Below are 19,702 nucleotides of genomic sequence, written 5' to 3'. Positions count from 1 at the left end.
ATATTTTTACTGTTAAAGAATACCACTGATGTCAACGTGTTGTGTGTATATCAATGTATGATGTTCATATTCATATATTTTATGTTTAATTGAATAAAAACCATCAGATTTGAACTGAAACCATCAGATTTGAACTGAAGCATTTATTTGAATTGATTGGACATTTAATGACAGCTTGCTAGATACAACCAGATTTGTGTTCAGAGAGTACTAAAAGGTATGATACAATCACATGCATGTGAGTACACACACACACACACACACACACACACACACACACACACACACACACACACACACACACACACACACACACACACACACACACACACACACACACACACACACACACACACTACTCTCTTTGTTTTCATATTAAAGCTCGTCTTTGGTTTTGTTGGCTCGTGTTGCCTCTTCAGCTTTTGCGGATTCTATGTACTTCCTCCTGTCCTCATCCTCCTAGGAGCACAAAGAAAAGAAGAATATTTTTAACTCGGGTTAAAAAAGAAAAAAGGCAGCCTCTTAAACACACAGTCACACAAACTCAAACTACTGCAGTGATGCTAGTGTTTTTGGGGTGATATTTTACCTTCACTCTGTCTTTTTTGGCTTTCTCCATTTCTTTATCTAAAAACTTCAGCAGGTCCTTTACCTTCCTCTTACCATTGTAAAACACCACCTAACAGAAAAAACAGAAAAATCACATACTGAACCATTTTATATATACTGTATGTCAAGATGTCCCCACAGAGCAGACAGAGTTAACAAATATAATCCCATATCTTAACAAGTCATTTGACCTCATGTGCCTTTTTATACAGGACACAAAGCAAAATATTACAGGACACTGCATATCCATCCTCATTTAATGAACATTATGTTTGTCTTCTATAAAAATGTGGTCACTCACTGTATGTATACTGTCAAATAATCCCATTTATACATTGATACAGAATTGGTGATTATATTTGGCAGAGAAATATTTTTTGATTGGGACAAAATTATTTTTGGGAGTCAACATTCAACATTCACAAATACTTATTTGGAAAAGTGAGTGTGGCTGTTAGAAAAAATAAATTATAAAGAGAAGATCCAGGACCGATCTAACTAATAATGACAATCTGAACTGCTGCTGTTCGATCCTTTTTAAAATATTGATACTATTGACAATAAAATTACACAAAAATATATAATTGACTCACTCTTTCAGCATGTAGAGCAGGGAACAGGCAGAGTAAAGGGTAGGCGCCCTGCATTGACATGTTGATGTCATTGGCTGAGGCATCGATGCGAGCGACGACCACTTGCTCTCGCTCCTTCAAGGCCTCAGCCAACTCCTCCCACAGTGGAAACAGAGCGCGGGACTCAGGACTGTAGGGAATATCTGAAACATACATTTATTTGTAAGACATTTGTAGGTAGTGTCAAGTTCGATCAGCTCAAAGGAAACAACAAAAAACAGTATGATAAAGATCAGTGTGACCCCATCACAAGCTTACTGATATTTTGTAACTAAGAAGGTTTTTTTTTACGTACATAACATGACAAAAACAGTGTTGTCTGGATTAAAGGCCACTTTCTCCAGAGTCATTCCCACCAGCTCCTTCACTGGCTGTTTGTCCCATCCTTCAGGTATCGGCTCACTCTGCATCTTGGGCTGTTATATCAACACAAACACATTATTTAAATCACAACACTGTTTCCTTCAGTGTCCATGTATCACACACCAAAAAATGAGGGTGAATGTTACCTTAGCCGTGCCGTCTAGGTAAGACTGGCAGAACGTTTTAATGGTCTGTACATCCAGAGTGTCAGAGGGCAGGTGATAGGTCACATGGTCTGTAAGGTTGACTATTCGTATGAGAGGAGCCTCAAACTGCCGAACCCGGAAGTATTCCATCAGCCTGCCGTTACGAGGCTCATCCACGTTCACCCACACAAACAAAATCTGAGTAAAAACACACAAAGAGGTGAAGTCCTCCCTCTTTTCATATGTGCTGATGTTAATAATGTGTTTGGTTTCTACCTTTAACCTGAATGCTTCTGCAGCGCCATAAAAGGCAGAGTGGATCTCTTTGAAGCCAGCAGAGCTTTTGTTGACAAACAGGAGGGCGTGGTTTAACACAGGTGAGGTTAGTATCTGAGTGGCTGTCTGCAAGAGAGAGAATAATATTAATACATCAGCATTAATAATATAAGCTTATGCGTGTCCAAAAGTGCTTTTTTACCAAATACAAACTGTTGAATCCAATATTTCAATTAAAGCTGTACAGTCTTTAGTTTTTTCCTTTTGTGAACTACCTGTACAGTATGTTGCCTGTATGTGTTTTTCATAGCAAGATGAAATAAGACAATGCAAAAAATGTTCACTTCTATGTGAATTTTGGCTTGTTTTTTAGTGTTGTTCCTATCAAGTTACATTACATTGCTTACCAACAACAAAAATGTTTTGTTTGTTTGTTTTGAAGTTGAATAAAATAGGCAACAATATCAAATAATTAAAACAAATCATTGTATTTATCTATTTTCAAAATGACCCGTTCTGCAGTCAGTCTTTGTTTTTTTTGTTTTTTTTAAAGATATATGCTTTTTATCTTATTGTACTGTTCGTATCTCACGGATGAGTTGTCTTTTTAGGATGCAGATTTCAACAACAAAACCCAAAAAACAAAGTGAAAAGTCTGGCCATTCAGATTTTCACTCTAATTAGATAGTTAAACCTAAACCAGAGCACAGACTAACAAAGAACGTAGGAATCTGTCAATGTATTAAAATAATGCACTGACCCACTGAGAGTTTAAATACAAAAAATAAAGCTACAGAACATTTCCAGGACTGGGAGTAGAGCAGTTCGACAGTACGAGTGTGAAAAAGATGCCATGCATCTAATACTCTACCTGTCCGGTGTACTCAGTGGCTGGGTCCATCTGGTAGACGGTGATAAAAATTATCAGCATCTCTTTAGATGTTTCAGGCATCATTTTGTAAGCCTGGATGAGCTTAGACTGCAGCAGACACACACAAACACACAAACACACACACACACACACACACACACACACACACACACACACACACACACACACACACACACACACACACACACACACACACACACACACGAACACACACATGGGTAAGAATGCAATGAAGGAAATAATGTATTCAGCTTGATATGTGAGGTTAATTATTTAAATCCCATCTTTTGCATCTGAAAATAATATTCAAAGACTCAGACATATGCAGCTGTATTTCAGAGGTTAGTGTTTGTGTCTAGGTTGTGTTTAAAGTACCTTTTTGAACAGCAGTACAACATCATGTGTGAGACCATATCTGCTGATAACTTCTTTGTTCTGTGTCACAGAAAAGTTAATATCAGGAAGGTCAGTCGCTGCAGCGTAAAACACCTGGACGTACTGGCTGTTCAGCTCCTACATCGAATTCAAAACACACATTTTGTTGGTCAGCTGATTTTAGTCATGACTCAAATGAGAAGCTGGTAAATCAAAGCGATGGTTTTTACCTTGAAGAATCCAACCACCGTCAGCTCCTCTGAGGCCTCTGATTGGTTAAGATCAGCGATGAGGTCAGCAGCAGACCCCGACCGCCTTTTCAGCCAGGTCAAGATAGATGCCGAGCTCTGAGGAACTTCATCACAATCACAAATCATTTTCATGGCTAATATGAAATCATTTTCAACATTTTGGAAAACATTCCTACAACCGGTAACTATGGCAGAACAAAAAAAAAAGAGATGACTACAGATGAATAAATGTAGAACAAATGTGGTACTGTACATGCACATTATCACAATAAGAAATCACTGCAATGAATAACCCTGTTTGTTCTTAATTCACACTTGCTTATCTAGTAGCTAATATTAGTGTATGTACAGTATTAAGGACATGTTTATTGGACGTACCAGGACAGGGTACAGGGTTGTGTTTATCTCCAGAAATGAACAGCCGGATTGTAGCGAGGCCTGTCACGTTGAGTTCCTTGGCGAGGTCTTTCTCTTTTGACACATCCACCATAGCCAGTTTGACCTCTGACCCCTTCAGCTCTTCAGCAGCACCCTCAAATACTTCTGAGATACGATGGCCTTCCCCAGAAAGAGGAGCATCTACACACGATAGATCAAGGGCAAATATTTACTTTTTACTTGTTCATAAAACTCAAACTAAAAACAAGACATTTATGCATCGATAAGTTAATGATATAACATTGATTTGAATTATTCTGCAAAAAGATTACTTTTAATTTTGGTAATTCAAGTATATTTTGATGCAAATAATTTAATATTTTCAATCGGAGGATTTTTTTCACTAACATAAAGCTTGTTTTTCTTATAATAAAAGATCTGGGTACTCATTCCACCACTGACAGTAAGAGTATGTAAAATGCCATGATATACTGCAGTTTTGACTTTGAGTGTTGCCCAAAGAGATTTACAAAACATTTAATGGGTGCAATTTTAATGCTTACAGCGTCTCTCAACATATAGGTCAAGATCAAGCTGTGTGAGTCGTTGTGTGTGACTTACAGAAGTGCACAAGCAGCTGCTTATGCTTCCTCAGTGCCCGGTTGAAATTTCCTTTCTTCAGGTTTAAAACGCCATCCTCCTCCAGGGATGATTTGTCTGCCTGTCGCTTAGGTTGTTTGTCAGCGCTGACTAACGCACAGAGACAGAAGGCCGTAAGCCCGAGCAGCAACAGTGTCCTCATGACGCTTCAACTACAGACTGACAAACTGGACACTGGAGCAATCTTTAAATGGGAAGGTAAGAAGGGAGTGGTGGAATGAAGTATGTGTGTGTGTGTGTGTGTGTGTGTGTGTGTGTGTGTGTGTGTGTGTGTGTGTGTGTGTGTGTGTGTGTGTGTGTGTGTGTGTGTGTGTGTCAGTGCTGAGCTGAGCTGGTAGTTGTGAATGCTTTTGTTATCTGCCGACTAGACCCACCACCGGTCTGTAGCTGATTAACTTCCCTATCTAAGCCCTGCTGTATCCTTGCTATTGGCTGCTTTTCATATCAAGTATATCACTAATATCTAGATGACCTTTGCCTAACCCTGTTAAGATCAGCAAGGTCATAATGGAAGCACACACACTCACCATACACACACATAATACAAAAATCACCACAAATGGTACGATAATAAAACAACTCAACAGCTTTTGAATAGTAACTGAGGCCATTTTTATTTCCTTATCAACGTGATAGGCTCATACGGAATAATATAACAATATTTTCCTATTTAAAAATGTTAGTAGGGTTACTGAGCATGACACATCATTACAACAGGTAAAGCAGGTGCGTTGATCAGTTGGAGTGCATAGATTCAACAGCACAGGCAGCGCACATATCCTTCAATCACAGCCTTCACCTAGTTTTCTTCACCTGGTTCTCATCAGGTCCATATCATAGTCTTAATGATTAAAGGAATAGTTCAGCAGTTGAACAAGTTATTCCATGATTCACTTTCTTGCAGAGGATATGATGGGAAGATTGACGGCATACTCTCAAAACGTTTAGTCTTGTAAAAACATAGCTTAGAGAAAATAGTGCATAAAAATGCAAAAATACATTTTCATATGATTTAAGCAACAGATCTGTAAAACAAAAGCACAAAATAAATGGGTACAAGATGCTTCTGTTAAAATTTCAGTCAAATAAGATCAAAACAACCAATTGTTTGACTAATGGACTAAGAAGAGGCAGCCTTTAGGAGATGGTTATTTAACAGAAAACAGCTAGCAGGCTCTGTCGAACGGTAAGTACACGACTGAAGAGGTTTTGGGTTTCTCCTGATAAAACAAATAGACCTGTCAATATAATTATACTTGTACTTGTTTAAACCTTTTAGAGAAGCCACAAAATATTATTTTATATGTGTATTAAAAGTTCTGTCATTAATTTGCAGCAGTTTGCAATCCTGTGTTAATGTTTGACGGATCAAAGGCCCTGCACACCCTCACAGCGTGTTCACTGATTCCACGTACTAATAAGAAGAATAAAGCTTCATATTTTTGTGATTTTACTAAGCAAAGCTAACTAGGTTGGAGGCAATCATCTGTGTGGGTTTATCTCAGATGTGCAGGACCTTTAAAAGAAGATGTAAGCAGAATTATGGCATGTTAAGTCAATGTGTGTTTTCTAATATTGATTCAAGTAAAACATGAATATACGCTTTATATACATTTAACAAACATAAATAACAAAGATTTAGTCTTTTGGTATTTAAGAAAGGAAACACACTTATCATAAAAATAAAATAAACCTATGGTTGATGCCTCTGTACCTGACATCCTCTTGTTCATCATTGATTTGCTCTGTTTAGTCTTTTCTCTGCACTCTGTAAGGTTGTAAACTCCTAAACACATGTTAAAATGGTAAAGTAAAAACCACAAATACATTTTCACAAGGGTTTCCTGCCTACTTTTTACGAACAAGAAATACTTGCTGTGCTTTTAAACGTAATTCTTTTTAATAAATCTCAAATTAGGTCAATATTAAAAAACTGAAACTATAATATTTTTGGTACAACATAAGGATTATGGAAGCCCTGAGAGGCAAGAGAGGAGAAAACATCTGGTGATTCATTTTAAAGTCTGAGCCAAAACCATCTGCATTAAAAGTTTTGCCAGGTGAAAAAAGTTGTGTTTAGATATATTTATTTGCTGTTACTTTAACTGAAATAAAGTAAACGTTTTTCACGAGGATCATTTCTCAAAGTGGTGTTTTCATGGTAAGAAAACACAGTTATATCAACACTTATATATAATATATACTATGTATTTAATATATGTACTATGAGTTTAGACCTTAAAAAAACTCAAATATAGAACACCGGGTCTCTATGCCTCTAGCGGTGGATATTAGAATTATAACAACAACAACAACAACAACAACAACAACAACAACAAAACAAGACAAGAACAGAAGAAAAACACACAAAAAAATATATCAACATAAGTATTCTTCTCACTACCTTCCCAGGGTTTTTGTAAATACTGACCTCCTGAGGGTTAAAATATGGCAATGGTCCTTCATAGAAGAGGGAGTTTGAATTTCTGTAGCCAAGATAATGCTATGAAAACTTCTATAGAAACTTCGTAAACAGCAAAAGCCACTTGTCTGTCCCTCCCTATCTTCATTCAGTTTTGTATGTACCTTTTAAACCTTAAATAGGTGATGATAAGTCAGGGACGTATGAGTGTATTCGGCTCCCAAAATCTACTCTTTCTCCCCTGTGTAGGTCGGGAGGCCTTTTAATTCCTATTAAAATATTAGTTATCCTTGTTGTGGGATAAATATGCTATGAGTGGTATTAACAGAGGCACCTTACTAATCCTGACAGTGTCATCTTGTGTATGTGTACAGATCTTTTCCACACTGTGGGCAGGAATGATGTGCATCCTGCATGCTTTTTAAAGTTAATGGAATCAGACAGCAGCCACATATAAACCTGAAACACAAACAAACATGCACAGACTCAACACACAGTCACATGTTAAAGCTGGTTTAGCATTCTGCTACTGAATACTCATGGAAGTGTGTGTGTGTCTCACCCCAAAAATGTGAGAAGAAAACACATGCACCAGGCAAACCTCCCAGGCAGGTAAGAGACTTTAGTGGTGACGACGTGGTGGCAGTGAGGGCAGCTAACCACACCAGGGACGTCTCCTAGATGTGTCAATAAGATGGGAACAGGACGTGGCTGGGTCGTCACTACGACGGGCTGAGACGGTCTCCCTCCGACTGACTGTGTTACACCAACTGGCATTCAGAGAATAAAGGGAGGACAGGGGAGGACAGGGGAGAAACGTAAAAATAAATATTATTTCTCCACACTTGAAAGAAAAGTAAAAATGTAGCTTTCATACTTTGTGTAATTGTGTGGGTTATGACAGTGTTTCTTGTCCATCCAGGAGTTGGCAGCGTCAAGATAGGATGAGGATCTGGCTGGATTGTAACTAGAACCAAAATAAAGAATTATAATTAAACAAAATGTAGCTCCCCCCAAAAACAGAGCTTTACCAAAGGCTCCTTCATATAAATCTCTAAAATCACCAGTAGGGTCAAAATACAGATTTTAGCTGCTTCAAAAGGTCTCTGTGAAACTCTTTTTAGATGCTACTACAGCCAAACACATAGCAGTTGTTGTCATTAATCTGTTTGTACTCTGTAAATATTGAGCTGCAATCAAATATCTTTTTAGTAATTGTTCAGTTGTCTGACAACAAAAACTGAAAAAGTTGTAGTGAGAACAAATAAATCATGAATGTATCTGCATTGAACACAGAACAGGTGACCAGAGACAGCCGCTCCAAACAAGCTGTCACTTCTGAAAACATATGTGTGAAAAGACTCAACATGATATCTGTCCACAGTGGGGTTTCTTGTTTACGTGAAGAGACTTCATGTACATTAAAATGCCTGAACGGCAAAATGTAAAAATCTCTCTTTTAAAGTTTCCCTTTTAAATGTTCCCTAGCGTCAGCTCCTAAAAACTAATTTATACCCCCTGATGCTCTCGGTTATCACCTATACTGTTATATAATTTTCACATGTATTCATCTTGTAAACTGTTAACAAAATATTAGTTTATAGGTGAAAAATATACCCAATGTTAGCTCTGACAGAGGGCTGAGACATAAGAGTTTTTTATTTATTTAGCATGGACATTAAGTGTTGACATGGCATGCACATGATGACGTGCGACAGAAATGAGGAAAGAGATCAATTAAAGATTTAATATTACCTGCTTCTCCATAAGTGGGAGGAGGTGTTGGCGGGGAATAAAGGGAGGCGTCGTAGGAGGGGGGAGGACGGATGTTGAATGCTACTGTGTTCAGAGCAGGAGGGTGGAGACTGGCCTCCTCATACGAAGGGGGTTCCATCAGCAGATCATCGAGTCCAACAGGAAGCTAGCAACAAATGAAAACAGCAGATAACGCTCGCTGCTGGTATTTAGTACAGAAATACTTTTACATTGCATCATTTCTTATTTACTGGAGTTAAACGGACACATTTTTAAAATCGTAACAGATGCGATTTCAGTGTGTAGTGGTAGAAATTGTGTGTGAGAAAGGTGAAGGCTTTTCTTAGAAACTAGATTTTAGCTGTGTTGGTTTCTCACAAGCTTCATTTTCCAAACTTTTTTCCAGAAGGTCTCAGGCGTATCTCTCAGCCTTCATTAACACATGTCATTTGCTCAGTTGTCATCAAACAATTTAGCTGACAAGAGGCTAAATTAATACTCGAAACAGAATCATCATCTGTCTGTGAACTGTAAAGCTAAACCGGTCACGGGCATCCCCTCGCAGGGAGTCAAAGTCATTAAGGAGGAGTCAGTGGAAAGCCAGAGATAGATCAAGGAGGATATTCACATCTCAATATACCATATTTGAAAAGGGGTTTAATGTCAGAGACGTGGACATTAAATGGAACTAAGATAGATTCTCTTCATGGATTTTTCTTAAAGAATTGTTGCACTTATCAACATTTAAATAATCAGCTAGATGATCCAACGATGGTCTGTAATGTTATGTATATCTAGACTCATTGTTATTGGTGGAGGCATTTAACCACCAACTACAAATAGCATGTTCGCAGTTTTAGGTCCACAGGTCATATAGGTTATGAGAGAGTATATGCGTGTGGGTTATGGCTCTGTATTCACCAGTCTGATCTCTGACCAGAGCAGCAGACGTCTAAAGTGACATTGTCAAAAACAACCCTCTCACACACACACACACACACACACACACACACACACACACACACACACACACACACACACACACACACACACACACACACACACACACACACACACACACACACACACACACACACACACACACACACACACACTCTGAAATAACTCAAAAATATGGCCATTTGTCTATCTTTATGGTACCAACTACTGTATAGAATAGGTAATATTGTTATATTCAGAGCATGTGTACACAAATACTTTAGAGTAGATACAGAGAGAGATGTATTATGTTATGTTAAAATGTAGAGCAGAAAACTGAATAAGTAGCATAAAATGGGAACGGCAAGTAAACTCCCGCTAACTGAAAATTGTACTTGAGAAAATGTTATGTAACATTTCACCACTGCATTATCTGAATCACTATAATCGTAACACAGTTTAAATGTTCTTGTAAACACTTTTGTATTACACAAATGGATTTCAAAAAACAATATGAACACATATCATGTTACTGCTTCTACTTAATGTGTTTTAACGCCAAAGGGAAACCTACAAAACATATTTCAGCCAGTAAACAAACTTGCTACACGCAGCCAGACTCTAGCTCACATGGGAATTATTCTCTTAGGTAAACAAAATACATCCAAAACCAACGTATCTGATCCAGCAGGGTCGAGAACAGCCTCCGTCATTAACAAACTGTCTGCTAAGAGTGCTTTGTGTGACCTTCTAATTAAAAAGTATGATGAAAGATTTAAACGAGCAGTGTTCTTACCTTGGGCAAATGAGGAAGCTGGGCTGATAGGAGAACACACGTCCCATGTTGGTGACAGTTGTGATGTTACAGCCTGTTGGACTGGTTCTCCTCTGGAATTACAAACATTTCTACTGAGTGAAAACCAAACCTTCCTTACCTGTTTCACTTGTACAAACAAACTCAGCCAGTTTTCAGTCTCTCTTTTCGTAGTCCTTATTTAAATAACATCTGCAACATTTGCTTGGATAGAGTATGCACATTTTTATAGCAACAAATAGAATTACACACATCAGAAAGGTTTATACTTTATAGATTTATAGCAATTGCTTGTGGGAACAGCTAAACATTAGTATCTTAAAAGCATTGTGTAGAAATAAGGAATACAAATAAATTACCTGTGGGTGTCTGTAGTTATTTTTAGAGGAAGCACGACAGATCTTCATCCTTTTCTGAATGATTTGTTTTGCTCAAGTCTTTTTCATTCATTCATTCAACCTTATTTTATATATTTATATCTAAGGATATATACAATAGTTTATAAAACAATATGATATAGATGTAAAGTGTTCAATATCAAATAAGTAAAATAAAATGCTGATAAGCTGTGGAAAAAACTATAAGAGGAAATTATTCAAACTCATTTTCATCAGAGTTCTATGGCAGTACTTTATTTCAAAATGCTGCTTTTTAAAAGTGATTTATTTATCATTCAGATTTATTTTATAACGTGACAGTGGTGATGTTATGGCCCTTTCACCTTTCAGCCAATCACAATCATTTCATTGTTACCTTTTTTTCCATGTTGTCTGTCTATTTAATGTAAAAAAACATTGAGATTTAAGTAAATGTTTCAATTGTTAACAATGGAAGTTGGATTAATATTTAGCTTCCTTACCTTTTTTAAACTCTTAACAGGTAGCCTACCATAAAACTATGATGTGTTACATTTCCAGTTTTTCTTTTCAGTAACGCAGATGTTATTATTTATCATATAAAACCAATGACTCACTTCAATATAAAGAATCTAGTTGATGGAAAGAAAAGGTTCCCATTGGTTTTTCTTAGAAATATGGATGACCATGAGATGTGGTACAGCCATTAATGATTCTGAGAAGAGGAATCATGGAAACAACCTTTCAACCAGAGCCATTGTTGGGTTTTTCCAATTATGTGCAAATACAACTGCATGTTACGTCTCTCTCTTGTTCTTTGTCAATCTTTTGTGTGCAAAAACCTCTAATGCACCTCCCTTGATGAGTCAACCGCTATATACAACTCCTGTCTGTTTTGTCGAAGTCACCTAGGAATGAAAACACAACTCTGTTTCTGTCCTTCAAACTACGTCCACTTTATTTCTTTGCTTCTTTTAGCTCCACTAGAATTTCACCTCTTCATCTGTAACCTCAAATCTCTTTCTAATAATATTGTCCCTAATTATTTAACACTTCTGAGACAACAGAGAAGTTCTGATATTGTTGACTTTAATGACACATGTGTAGGCTTCTGATTAATGTATCACAAAACTACCTTGTATGATAAACGTATTTATGTTTTATTTACTACATTGAATCACTCAAATAATTAAGATAAACTAACTACTGTATGCAACTGAGTTTTTACATAGAAGGGAAATTCCTGAGACATTGAGAGAAATTAAATGCAATATTTACACAAAGTTTTGTAGAAAATCAAACATTAAGACAAATCGAATCAGTTTAAAGATCACTTAAAATAGTCATAAGTACATCTTCATCACGTGTTTGTGACCCAAATTAATTTTATTAAGAAAAATCGGAAGGCTGATCCTGATTGGCTGAAACCAGAGTGACATCACAGTTCGTCCTTAGATGTTTTGTTTGTCGGTACCTCGGCAGAATCATCAGCCTCCTAGAAGAGAGGAGGAGGAAATGGGAGGGAGGTGAGTAGCTGTATATATAAGGGAGAAATATTTAAAGTAGCAGAAAAAATACAAACCTCATCACTAACGACTTCTTCTTTGTCGTCATCCTCATCTTCCTCATCATTACCTTCTTCCTCAGGCAACACTCCTCCATTATCCAGGAACTTAGAGAAGGTCTCCAAGTCTCTGTTTCCAGAGTAGTTGACCACCTGGGAGGAAGAGACAAAGAGAAAAAGGAGAAATGATGCAGGACAGGATGACAAAAAAGCTCCTTACAGAAATAGCAATAATAACACAGTGTCTGTATGCAGAGCTCGTGTAGCTGGACATGTGTCAGTTTGCATCTGTACCTCTTTGCCACCAGCTGGGAAGTATTTGAGTGTTGGGAATCCCTCAATGGAAAGAGACTCCACCTCGTTTGCCGTGGCGTCCATCTTGGCAATGATGAGGTCGTCTTTGTCGGCGTACTTTTCGCCCAACTCAACCCAGATAGGATCCAGGTTCTTACAGTGTCCACACCATGGAGCATCTACACACACACACACACACACACACACACACACACACACACACACACACACACACACACACACACACACACACACACACACACACACACACACACACACACACACTACAGAGTTAAAAGACGAAATACACATCTAGTAACACTTTTAATATCAATATATCTCCTGAAATCTACAATGTAAGACATTTTCTGCGTTCATAAAATATAAAAACATACAGTCCATGCAACCTTTTTCGAACTCAGAGACATCACTTTTGCATGGACGTGACTGCGCCATCTAGTGGGCCATAGAGGTAGTGCCAAATGATTGGGTTAAATTATTATTATAATATTGGTAATATACAAAGCTAAATAATATTATATCTTTATGTGCTCAAGAAATCACATAATTTAACCTCAAACTAAATTCCTACTAAACTCAAACACTAAACAAACCAAGAAATAAGACCATTAATCAATTTTGTCAGATTTTTGACTGATTCGAATGTTGATGTCTTTTCCTCTATGATTAAGACCCATCACAAACTCACTGGCTATTTCCAAAGTCAGTTCCTTTTTAAGAAGGTGTTCAGAGACAGCCAGTGTTTCTTAAGGAGTTTAATTTGATGAGTTTATAAAAACTGAGCACGGCATTAATTAAAGCTAATCCCTTTATGGGTGAAAATGGAAATGAGAATATCTCTAAATTCCAGTTTGAGTTTTTACCCGGTAGGTTCAGACATAAAGGGAAGTGACGTACAGAACTCCACAAAGACGTTTTTGGTTGGGTCCAGAGCAACGGACTCGAAATTCTTCGCCACCAGGACCTTGACTGGTCCTTTGTTCCAGTCCTCTGGGATCTCCTCAGACTTAAAGTAAGGCTGTATCATAAAACAAACCAGATGATTATTTATTAAGTTTAATGCTGGTGTTTAATTTAATATAAAAACGTGTGTGTGTGTGTGTGTGTGTGTTACCTTAGCAGTGCCGTCCACAACGCCCTGGCACAACTGTCTCAGTGAGTTTGTGTTGAGATCGCCAGAATCAATGTTGAACTTCTTTCCCGTCTCCATGTTGATGATGCGAGCAGTCGGGGCGTCTTTCTCGGACACACCGAAATAATTCAGCACATGAGACATGGCTTCGGTCACGTCAAGCACAACAAACAGCATCTACATGACACAGGAGACAGGAGGTTAAATTAGGTTTCCATCTTTCAGCTACTGACCTTCTTTCAAAGACACACTCAGCATTAGCATACTGTAACACACACACACATTTACCTTGCCCTTGAACTCTCTGGCAATGGTCCTGGACTCTTGCACCAGGGCTGTCTGACTCTCCACAGAGGAATTAATGAACAGCAGGCTGTGAATTTGGATGCTGGAGGTGAAGATCTTCTCTGCAGTCTGAAAACACACATTCATGCAGTGTAGTTTCAATATAATACCACAGTTCATTTTACATTTACAATTGTGTGTGTGTGTGTGTGTGTGTGTGTGTGTGTGTGTGTGTGTGTGTGTGTGTGTGTGTGTGTGTGTGTGTGTGTGTGTGTGTGTGTGTGTGTGTGTGTGTGTGTGTGTGAGTGTGTGTGTGTGTGTGTGTGTGTGTGTGTGTGTCTCTTACCTCCTGGCTGAATGGGATGATCAGCTCCAGGCTGTTGTCCTTGATGAAGGTGGTCAGATTTTCTTTGTCCAGCTTCCCTTCCTCTGACAACGAGAAGTCTGCCCTGCCGTCGTCAAACTAGCAAACACACACACAGCAGGTCATGGAAGGAAAAACAATAAAATTAAATAAAGAATTAGTATTTCTTTATGGTTGTTTTGCATCCAATGTAGACGTTTTGTTTCTTTTAGTGAGCAGTTTGCAATACCTTCAAAAAAGAGGCTATGGAGAACTTAAACCATGTCATTATTCTTAATCAAAATACTTAAAACCCCTTTTATAGAAGTCAAAATCAGCTAACATTCTGACCTTTCGATCCAGGTGAGGACATCTGTTCCTCAGAAGATACTATTGCACTAGATGGCAGCAAAGCTAAATTATTGAAGCTTCTATTAAACACTCGGTCCTCAGTCAGTGTAATAACATGTTCGTACCTTTTTGAAGAGCACCACCGAGTTGGCCTTTACTTCATACTTCTGGAAAACCTCTGTAGTCGCTGACACAGCAAACTCAGAGTCAGTGAAATCCAAAGCGAGTTCCTTGAACACCTTGGCCTCCTCACTTTCAAGATTCTGAAAAAATCAACATGTAAATATGAATGTGAAATGAAATGAAAACATAAAAATGGGATTTTTATGATGTATAGTGAGGATATATGAAATAGATGAACGTACATCAAAGAATCCTACAACAGTGATGTTGTGTGAGTCAATGAACTGAGCTGCAGAGTCTGCAGAGTCGAGCACAGGAACACCGGGGCCGGCACGACGCTTCAACCACTGGACTATTCCCTCCGCCGACCTCTTACCTGCATAACACACAAGAAACGCCAAAATAGGTCATGTTAGAGATATTTTGAATACACCATGAGCTTCACACAGATATAAGAATGGTGTCGATGTTCTCATTTCATCAAATAAATGTGTTTCCCCTTAAGATGTCTTCAACCAGACATTTAAACGGAAATCAAACCTGATGAAATTAAATTAGTTGATTTGCCAGTCAAACATTGAAGACACAAAAGACTATTCATCGAATCACACAGCTTAAGTGTGTACTTAATAGCTTACAGTTTAGGATTGGTGATTAAAGAGAGCAGAGGGTTTTATTTGAGAAAAACAAATATTTAAGTTTATCTCTCTCCTTGATCCTCAGACTATACAACTGCTTTTTTATTGGACATAATAATCTGTAATGAGTGAATTTGTGTTTGTGCCTGTGACAGTGTGGTGTTTACCAGAGAAGTCGAGGGGCTGCTTTCGGTCTCCGTTGCTGAAAAGTTTTAGAGTCGGAAAACTTCCGATCTCAAACTCTTCGCCGAGCTCCTTCTCCTCTATCACGTCCACTTTGGCCAAACGGATCCCTTCCTCCTCCTGCTCCTTGAGCTTCCCAGCAGCCTCGGCGTAAACAGGCTCCAGCTTTTTACAGTGGCCACACCATGGAGCATCTACGAACACACACACGCAATAGTTAATCTCTTTATACAACATGGAGGAAATACTGGGAATCAATAACCAAAGCAGACATGCAGCCTCTCCACAGTCTTTGTCTTGTCCAGTATTTTGTGCTGCTATCACATGGAAAGATAAAAATGGAAATAAGCTGCTGATAGCAACAGTGGCAGTTTGGCTCGGCCTTTATCCGCTTGCTCTTTCCCTTGTCGTGACCTCACCACTCGCAGTGCTGAGCTCATCTGTGGGAGAGTTTAACCTAGAGAGCATCTGGACACTAGAGGCCACGTGTCTCGATGATAACGCCTCATGGGGGCTAGATAAAAATATATTAATACTGTGATAAATATTCTCTCCTCCAGGTCGTTCTAGTTAGTTATTCCTGAAGTTTTAAGTCTTTGTGTGCATGTCTTTTTTAGGAATGTATCTTTGACAACTCTAAACACCAAATTGGTCAATGCCAATACATTTTGCCATTCATTCAGTTTGTGCTAATAGAACATCAATAAATATAATATGGATTGTCTCAGTGTAATGTGATGCAATTCTTTTAAAGAGTTTGATGTCACCTACTTGGCACAAAATACATATATTATTTATCATTAATAGATAATTCATAGCTACTCACAGAACTCGACCAGTAGATACTGATTCTCGCTGAGAGCTCTGGCAAAGTTGTTGATGTGGAGAATCATCACATCTTTGTCCTCCTCTATCTCTGAGGTTTTCTCTTTCTCTGGTGTCTCTTTGGATTCCTCCTCCTCTGCTGAAGTCTCCTCTGTTGTATCCTTCGATGTGTCTTCTTGTGTTTCTGTCTGTGTGGAGTCTGTGTCGTCGGCCCGGGTGCAGGAGGCCCACAGCAGCAGGCTCAGCAGAGTTAGGGACAAAAGTGTGTGCGTCCTCATGTTGGCGTTTCTGCTCTGGTACCTTCGCTCAGGTGTGGACAGCCTAAATACATGTGTCACTGAAAGTTTGCACCTTTATCTGTATAATATGCAGAGTGTGTGTCGAAATGTGACTGGCCTTCCCTCTTATCCAATCAGACATTAAGCCTGCAGGACAAACTTGCCAGTCTAAACCAATGAAATGTTGCCCTGTAGAATTCAGCAAACTTGATGATTGACTTTTTCTTCTGTTACAAACCCCTTCTCGTTTTCTCCAACCTCTTCAACTTTTCTTGGGGCTATTTCATTCATTTTTACCTTAGGTTTTTGACCAAATCACCTACCAGATGGTAGCATGTGCGTCTATATTTTTTTAATTTGTCACTTCTCATCAAGGCCTTATCAGACCTTCATTTACCTACGAACGCAAACACAGTCATGATGTGGATTTATAAGCTTTCATCTTATTTTATCTCCTTATTTCCATTCCCCCCTCCCTCTACTGTGTTTAAAGAAGAGGCATGACTTGATAAATGGAGAACTGAGGGCTATCTGAATACGAGTACCGCCGGTAAATGTAACATATATGTTATTATTATTATTATTATTTATCTGGAGCAGCTTAATGACTTCTTTGTTTTACGTGTAAAGTTGAGATACAAAGTATATTCTTGAACTTGAAAACAATAAGGTCTCCAAAAGGGCTCCTCAGTATCTATTCTAGGGTATAATCTCCCTCTTATCTTAGTGTTTCTGTTTGTAATATGTGTGAACTAACACTTACTAACAAACATGTATAACATATTTGTGCCCAACACATCGTTTTTTAGTTTTTTTTATTAAACATTTTACAAGTATCTATCAACGTTAAAAAGAACATAAATAAAGTTTTTGACTTTCTGTCGTGTTCAGTGCTGCATGTGCGTGTTCTCTGTCAGTGTGTGTGTGAGCTCTGGGTTCGGATCCCAGTTTGCCAGCAGGTCGCTGAAGTCCGGCTGTGTGCAGTCGAGGGTGTGTGTGTTGTGATGTGTGAGCGGGTCATAGTGCATGTGTGTGTTAGCGTCTGTGTTGTCCTGTGAAGGCGTGTCACTGTTTGTATGCGTCAGGTCAGGTGTGTTACTGAAACTGACCAGAGAGCAGCAGGGGTTCGGCTCAGTCCAGAAACTGAGAGGGAGATGTCTCTGGATCATGGGTCTGCAGCGGGCCTGACTCGGGCCCCTATGCTTGAATAGTTCAGCCAGGGGCCCCAAACCGCTGCTGCCCTTAGCAACACCGTTTCCTTGATCCTCAGCACAAGTCATTGAGCTGTTTTCTAGCTCCTTTGGACTTCCCTGCTTTTGCAATTTTCAGCAGATCATCATAGTAACGCAGACGGCCGCTGGTTGTGACCGAGACCGAGTCGCTGTAGATGTCACAAGCTTCCTGATCACCGGAGCAGCGACCAAAATACCGCTGGACATCACGGCTGATGAGATCTGCAAACCTGAGCAGCTGCTTGGTCACATCCAAAGAGAAATGGGCAGGATTTGAGAAAACCTCCTCCAAACATTCCTCCTCCTCCTCCTGAGCATCAGATTCTTCATCGTCCTCCTCTTCCTCCTCTTCCATCTCATTTTCCTCCTCATCTTCCCTCACCTCTGGCGTTTCCTCCACCATCTCCACATCTTCATCTTCCTTGCATGGAGAGTGCTGGAAATTCAGAGGAAAGTAAGATGGAATCGGGGCCTGAACGAGGAAGTTTCTGATGACCCCTGCCGCCATGTTGTCTTATTAACACTGGAGAGACAGTAACAGGGAGGAAAAAAAGTGAGAATCAAATAGAAAAGCAGTTTCTTGATATTTAGAGAAATATAATTGAATTGTAAAAGTACATTTTATTACCTTAGCTGCCAGGTTCAGGTGAATATGTGATGAAATCAGAGGAAAGGTCTGTCCCGGGTCATTGAGGGATCCTCTTTACTGCACGTGTGTGTGCATATGAAATACTGGACTGTCAGAATCATCACTTTATATATACCTCAGCACGCGGCTGCAGACGTGTGTGTGACTGCAGTCGGATGAGGCAGCTTTCAGAACAAATATTTGCATGCCGGATTGGCCAAACACACTTTGTTTACTTTATCACTGGGCAACCAGGGAGGGGGTCCAAGGCTAATGGATCCTCTGCTAGGGGATGATGGAGAGTATTTATACACACATACACACACACACACATCATTTCTTTTTTCCGTCCCTGTTATCAGGCTAGTTAAAGGATAAAAGAGCATGAAATCGAATCATATGCTGTTTTGACTTTTAAAGGGTAACACTCTGAACGGACATCAGCAAATGGAGATAAAGTTCAGCCTGCTCTGCTGTCCTCAAAACATGACGTACTATAATGTCCTTTAATATGTGCACATAAGGACACAACATCAAACTCACAAAAACTGCCAGTCCTTGTCTTCAAAATGATTATTGTAGACAGATGTGTTAACCGTGGTTATTGGCTGACTTGCTGAATAAAAACTTTGAAGCACAGACGCAGGTTCTTTCAGATCAGCTTGTAAAAAGTGCCCTCTAGCAACAAACTGCTACTGATGATCAGCTTTGCACCTTGCATGGTAAAGCTGCTTAAATCCATTTCCCTAAATCTATAAAGAAAGTTAAAAGGTAAGGTTTGTATTATTGTCATAATTATTTAGTTGTCGTCAAAAAGTGTTTTTACATCTCTTAATATCATCTTCTTCCCAACCAGTGAAGTTAAATTCTCCACCATATCTAAAATGTCACTGTTTTATCCTATTAGACATTTGTTTGAAATTGTCATTAGCGCATG

The 19,702-nt window shown here is 38.9% G+C and overlaps 4 protein-coding genes across 4 annotated transcripts; all 4 read right to left on the bottom strand.

The window, feature by feature from the left end:
• Nucleotides 1-164: 164 nt before the first annotated feature.
• zgc:136472 (uncharacterized protein LOC678514 homolog) lies at nt 165-4,750 on the bottom strand. Its single transcript, XM_063884396.1, has 11 exons — nt 4,544-4,750; nt 3,923-4,123; nt 3,524-3,648; nt 3,294-3,431; nt 2,898-3,005; nt 2,027-2,152; nt 1,751-1,948; nt 1,537-1,657; nt 1,203-1,384; nt 590-679; nt 165-459 (listed from the first exon to the last, which is right to left on the bottom strand). Exons 1-11 carry the CDS (start codon nt 4,722-4,724, stop codon nt 376-378), a joined length of 1,554 nt encoding a protein of 517 aa, XP_063740466.1. The 5' UTR covers nt 4,725-4,750; the 3' UTR covers nt 165-375.
• A 395-nt stretch (nt 4,751-5,145) lies between these two features.
• si:dkeyp-75b4.8 (lipopolysaccharide-induced tumor necrosis factor-alpha factor homolog) lies at nt 5,146-10,584 on the bottom strand. Its single transcript, XM_063882744.1, has 5 exons — nt 10,495-10,584; nt 8,760-8,925; nt 7,882-7,971; nt 7,567-7,774; nt 5,146-7,463 (listed from the first exon to the last, which is right to left on the bottom strand). The coding sequence occupies exons 2-5, from the start codon at nt 8,896-8,898 to the stop codon at nt 7,358-7,360; spliced, it is 543 nt and encodes a 180-aa protein (XP_063738814.1). The 5' UTR covers nt 8,899-8,925; nt 10,495-10,584; the 3' UTR covers nt 5,146-7,357.
• Nucleotides 10,585-12,230: 1,646 nt separating this feature from the next.
• On the bottom strand, nt 12,231-16,974 carry pdia2 (protein disulfide isomerase family A, member 2). Its single transcript, XM_063883010.1, has 11 exons — nt 16,629-16,974; nt 15,787-15,996; nt 15,224-15,357; nt 14,984-15,121; nt 14,511-14,627; nt 14,168-14,293; nt 13,862-14,056; nt 13,645-13,765; nt 12,727-12,905; nt 12,451-12,585; nt 12,231-12,363 (listed from the first exon to the last, which is right to left on the bottom strand). The coding sequence occupies exons 1-11, from the start codon at nt 16,903-16,905 to the stop codon at nt 12,307-12,309; spliced, it is 1,689 nt and encodes a 562-aa protein (XP_063739080.1). The 5' UTR covers nt 16,906-16,974; the 3' UTR covers nt 12,231-12,306.
• An 818-nt stretch (nt 16,975-17,792) lies between these two features.
• LOC134865208 (protein PERCC1) lies at nt 17,793-18,888 on the bottom strand. Its single transcript, XM_063884671.1, is given in 3 exon segments — nt 17,793-18,215; nt 18,217-18,660; nt 18,766-18,888. Coding segments are annotated over 2 exon segments (852 nt in total). The 5' UTR covers nt 18,646-18,660; nt 18,766-18,888.
• Between the last annotated feature and the right edge of the window lie 814 nt (nt 18,889-19,702).

This window comes from Eleginops maclovinus, chromosome 5, assembly GCF_036324505.1.
Source record: "Eleginops maclovinus isolate JMC-PN-2008 ecotype Puerto Natales chromosome 5, JC_Emac_rtc_rv5, whole genome shotgun sequence".
NCBI classification, from domain to species: domain Eukaryota; kingdom Metazoa; phylum Chordata; class Actinopteri; order Perciformes; family Eleginopidae; genus Eleginops; species Eleginops maclovinus.
Note: the sequence above shows the minus strand (reverse complement) of the source record. Positions and strands in the feature narration are given on the sequence as shown.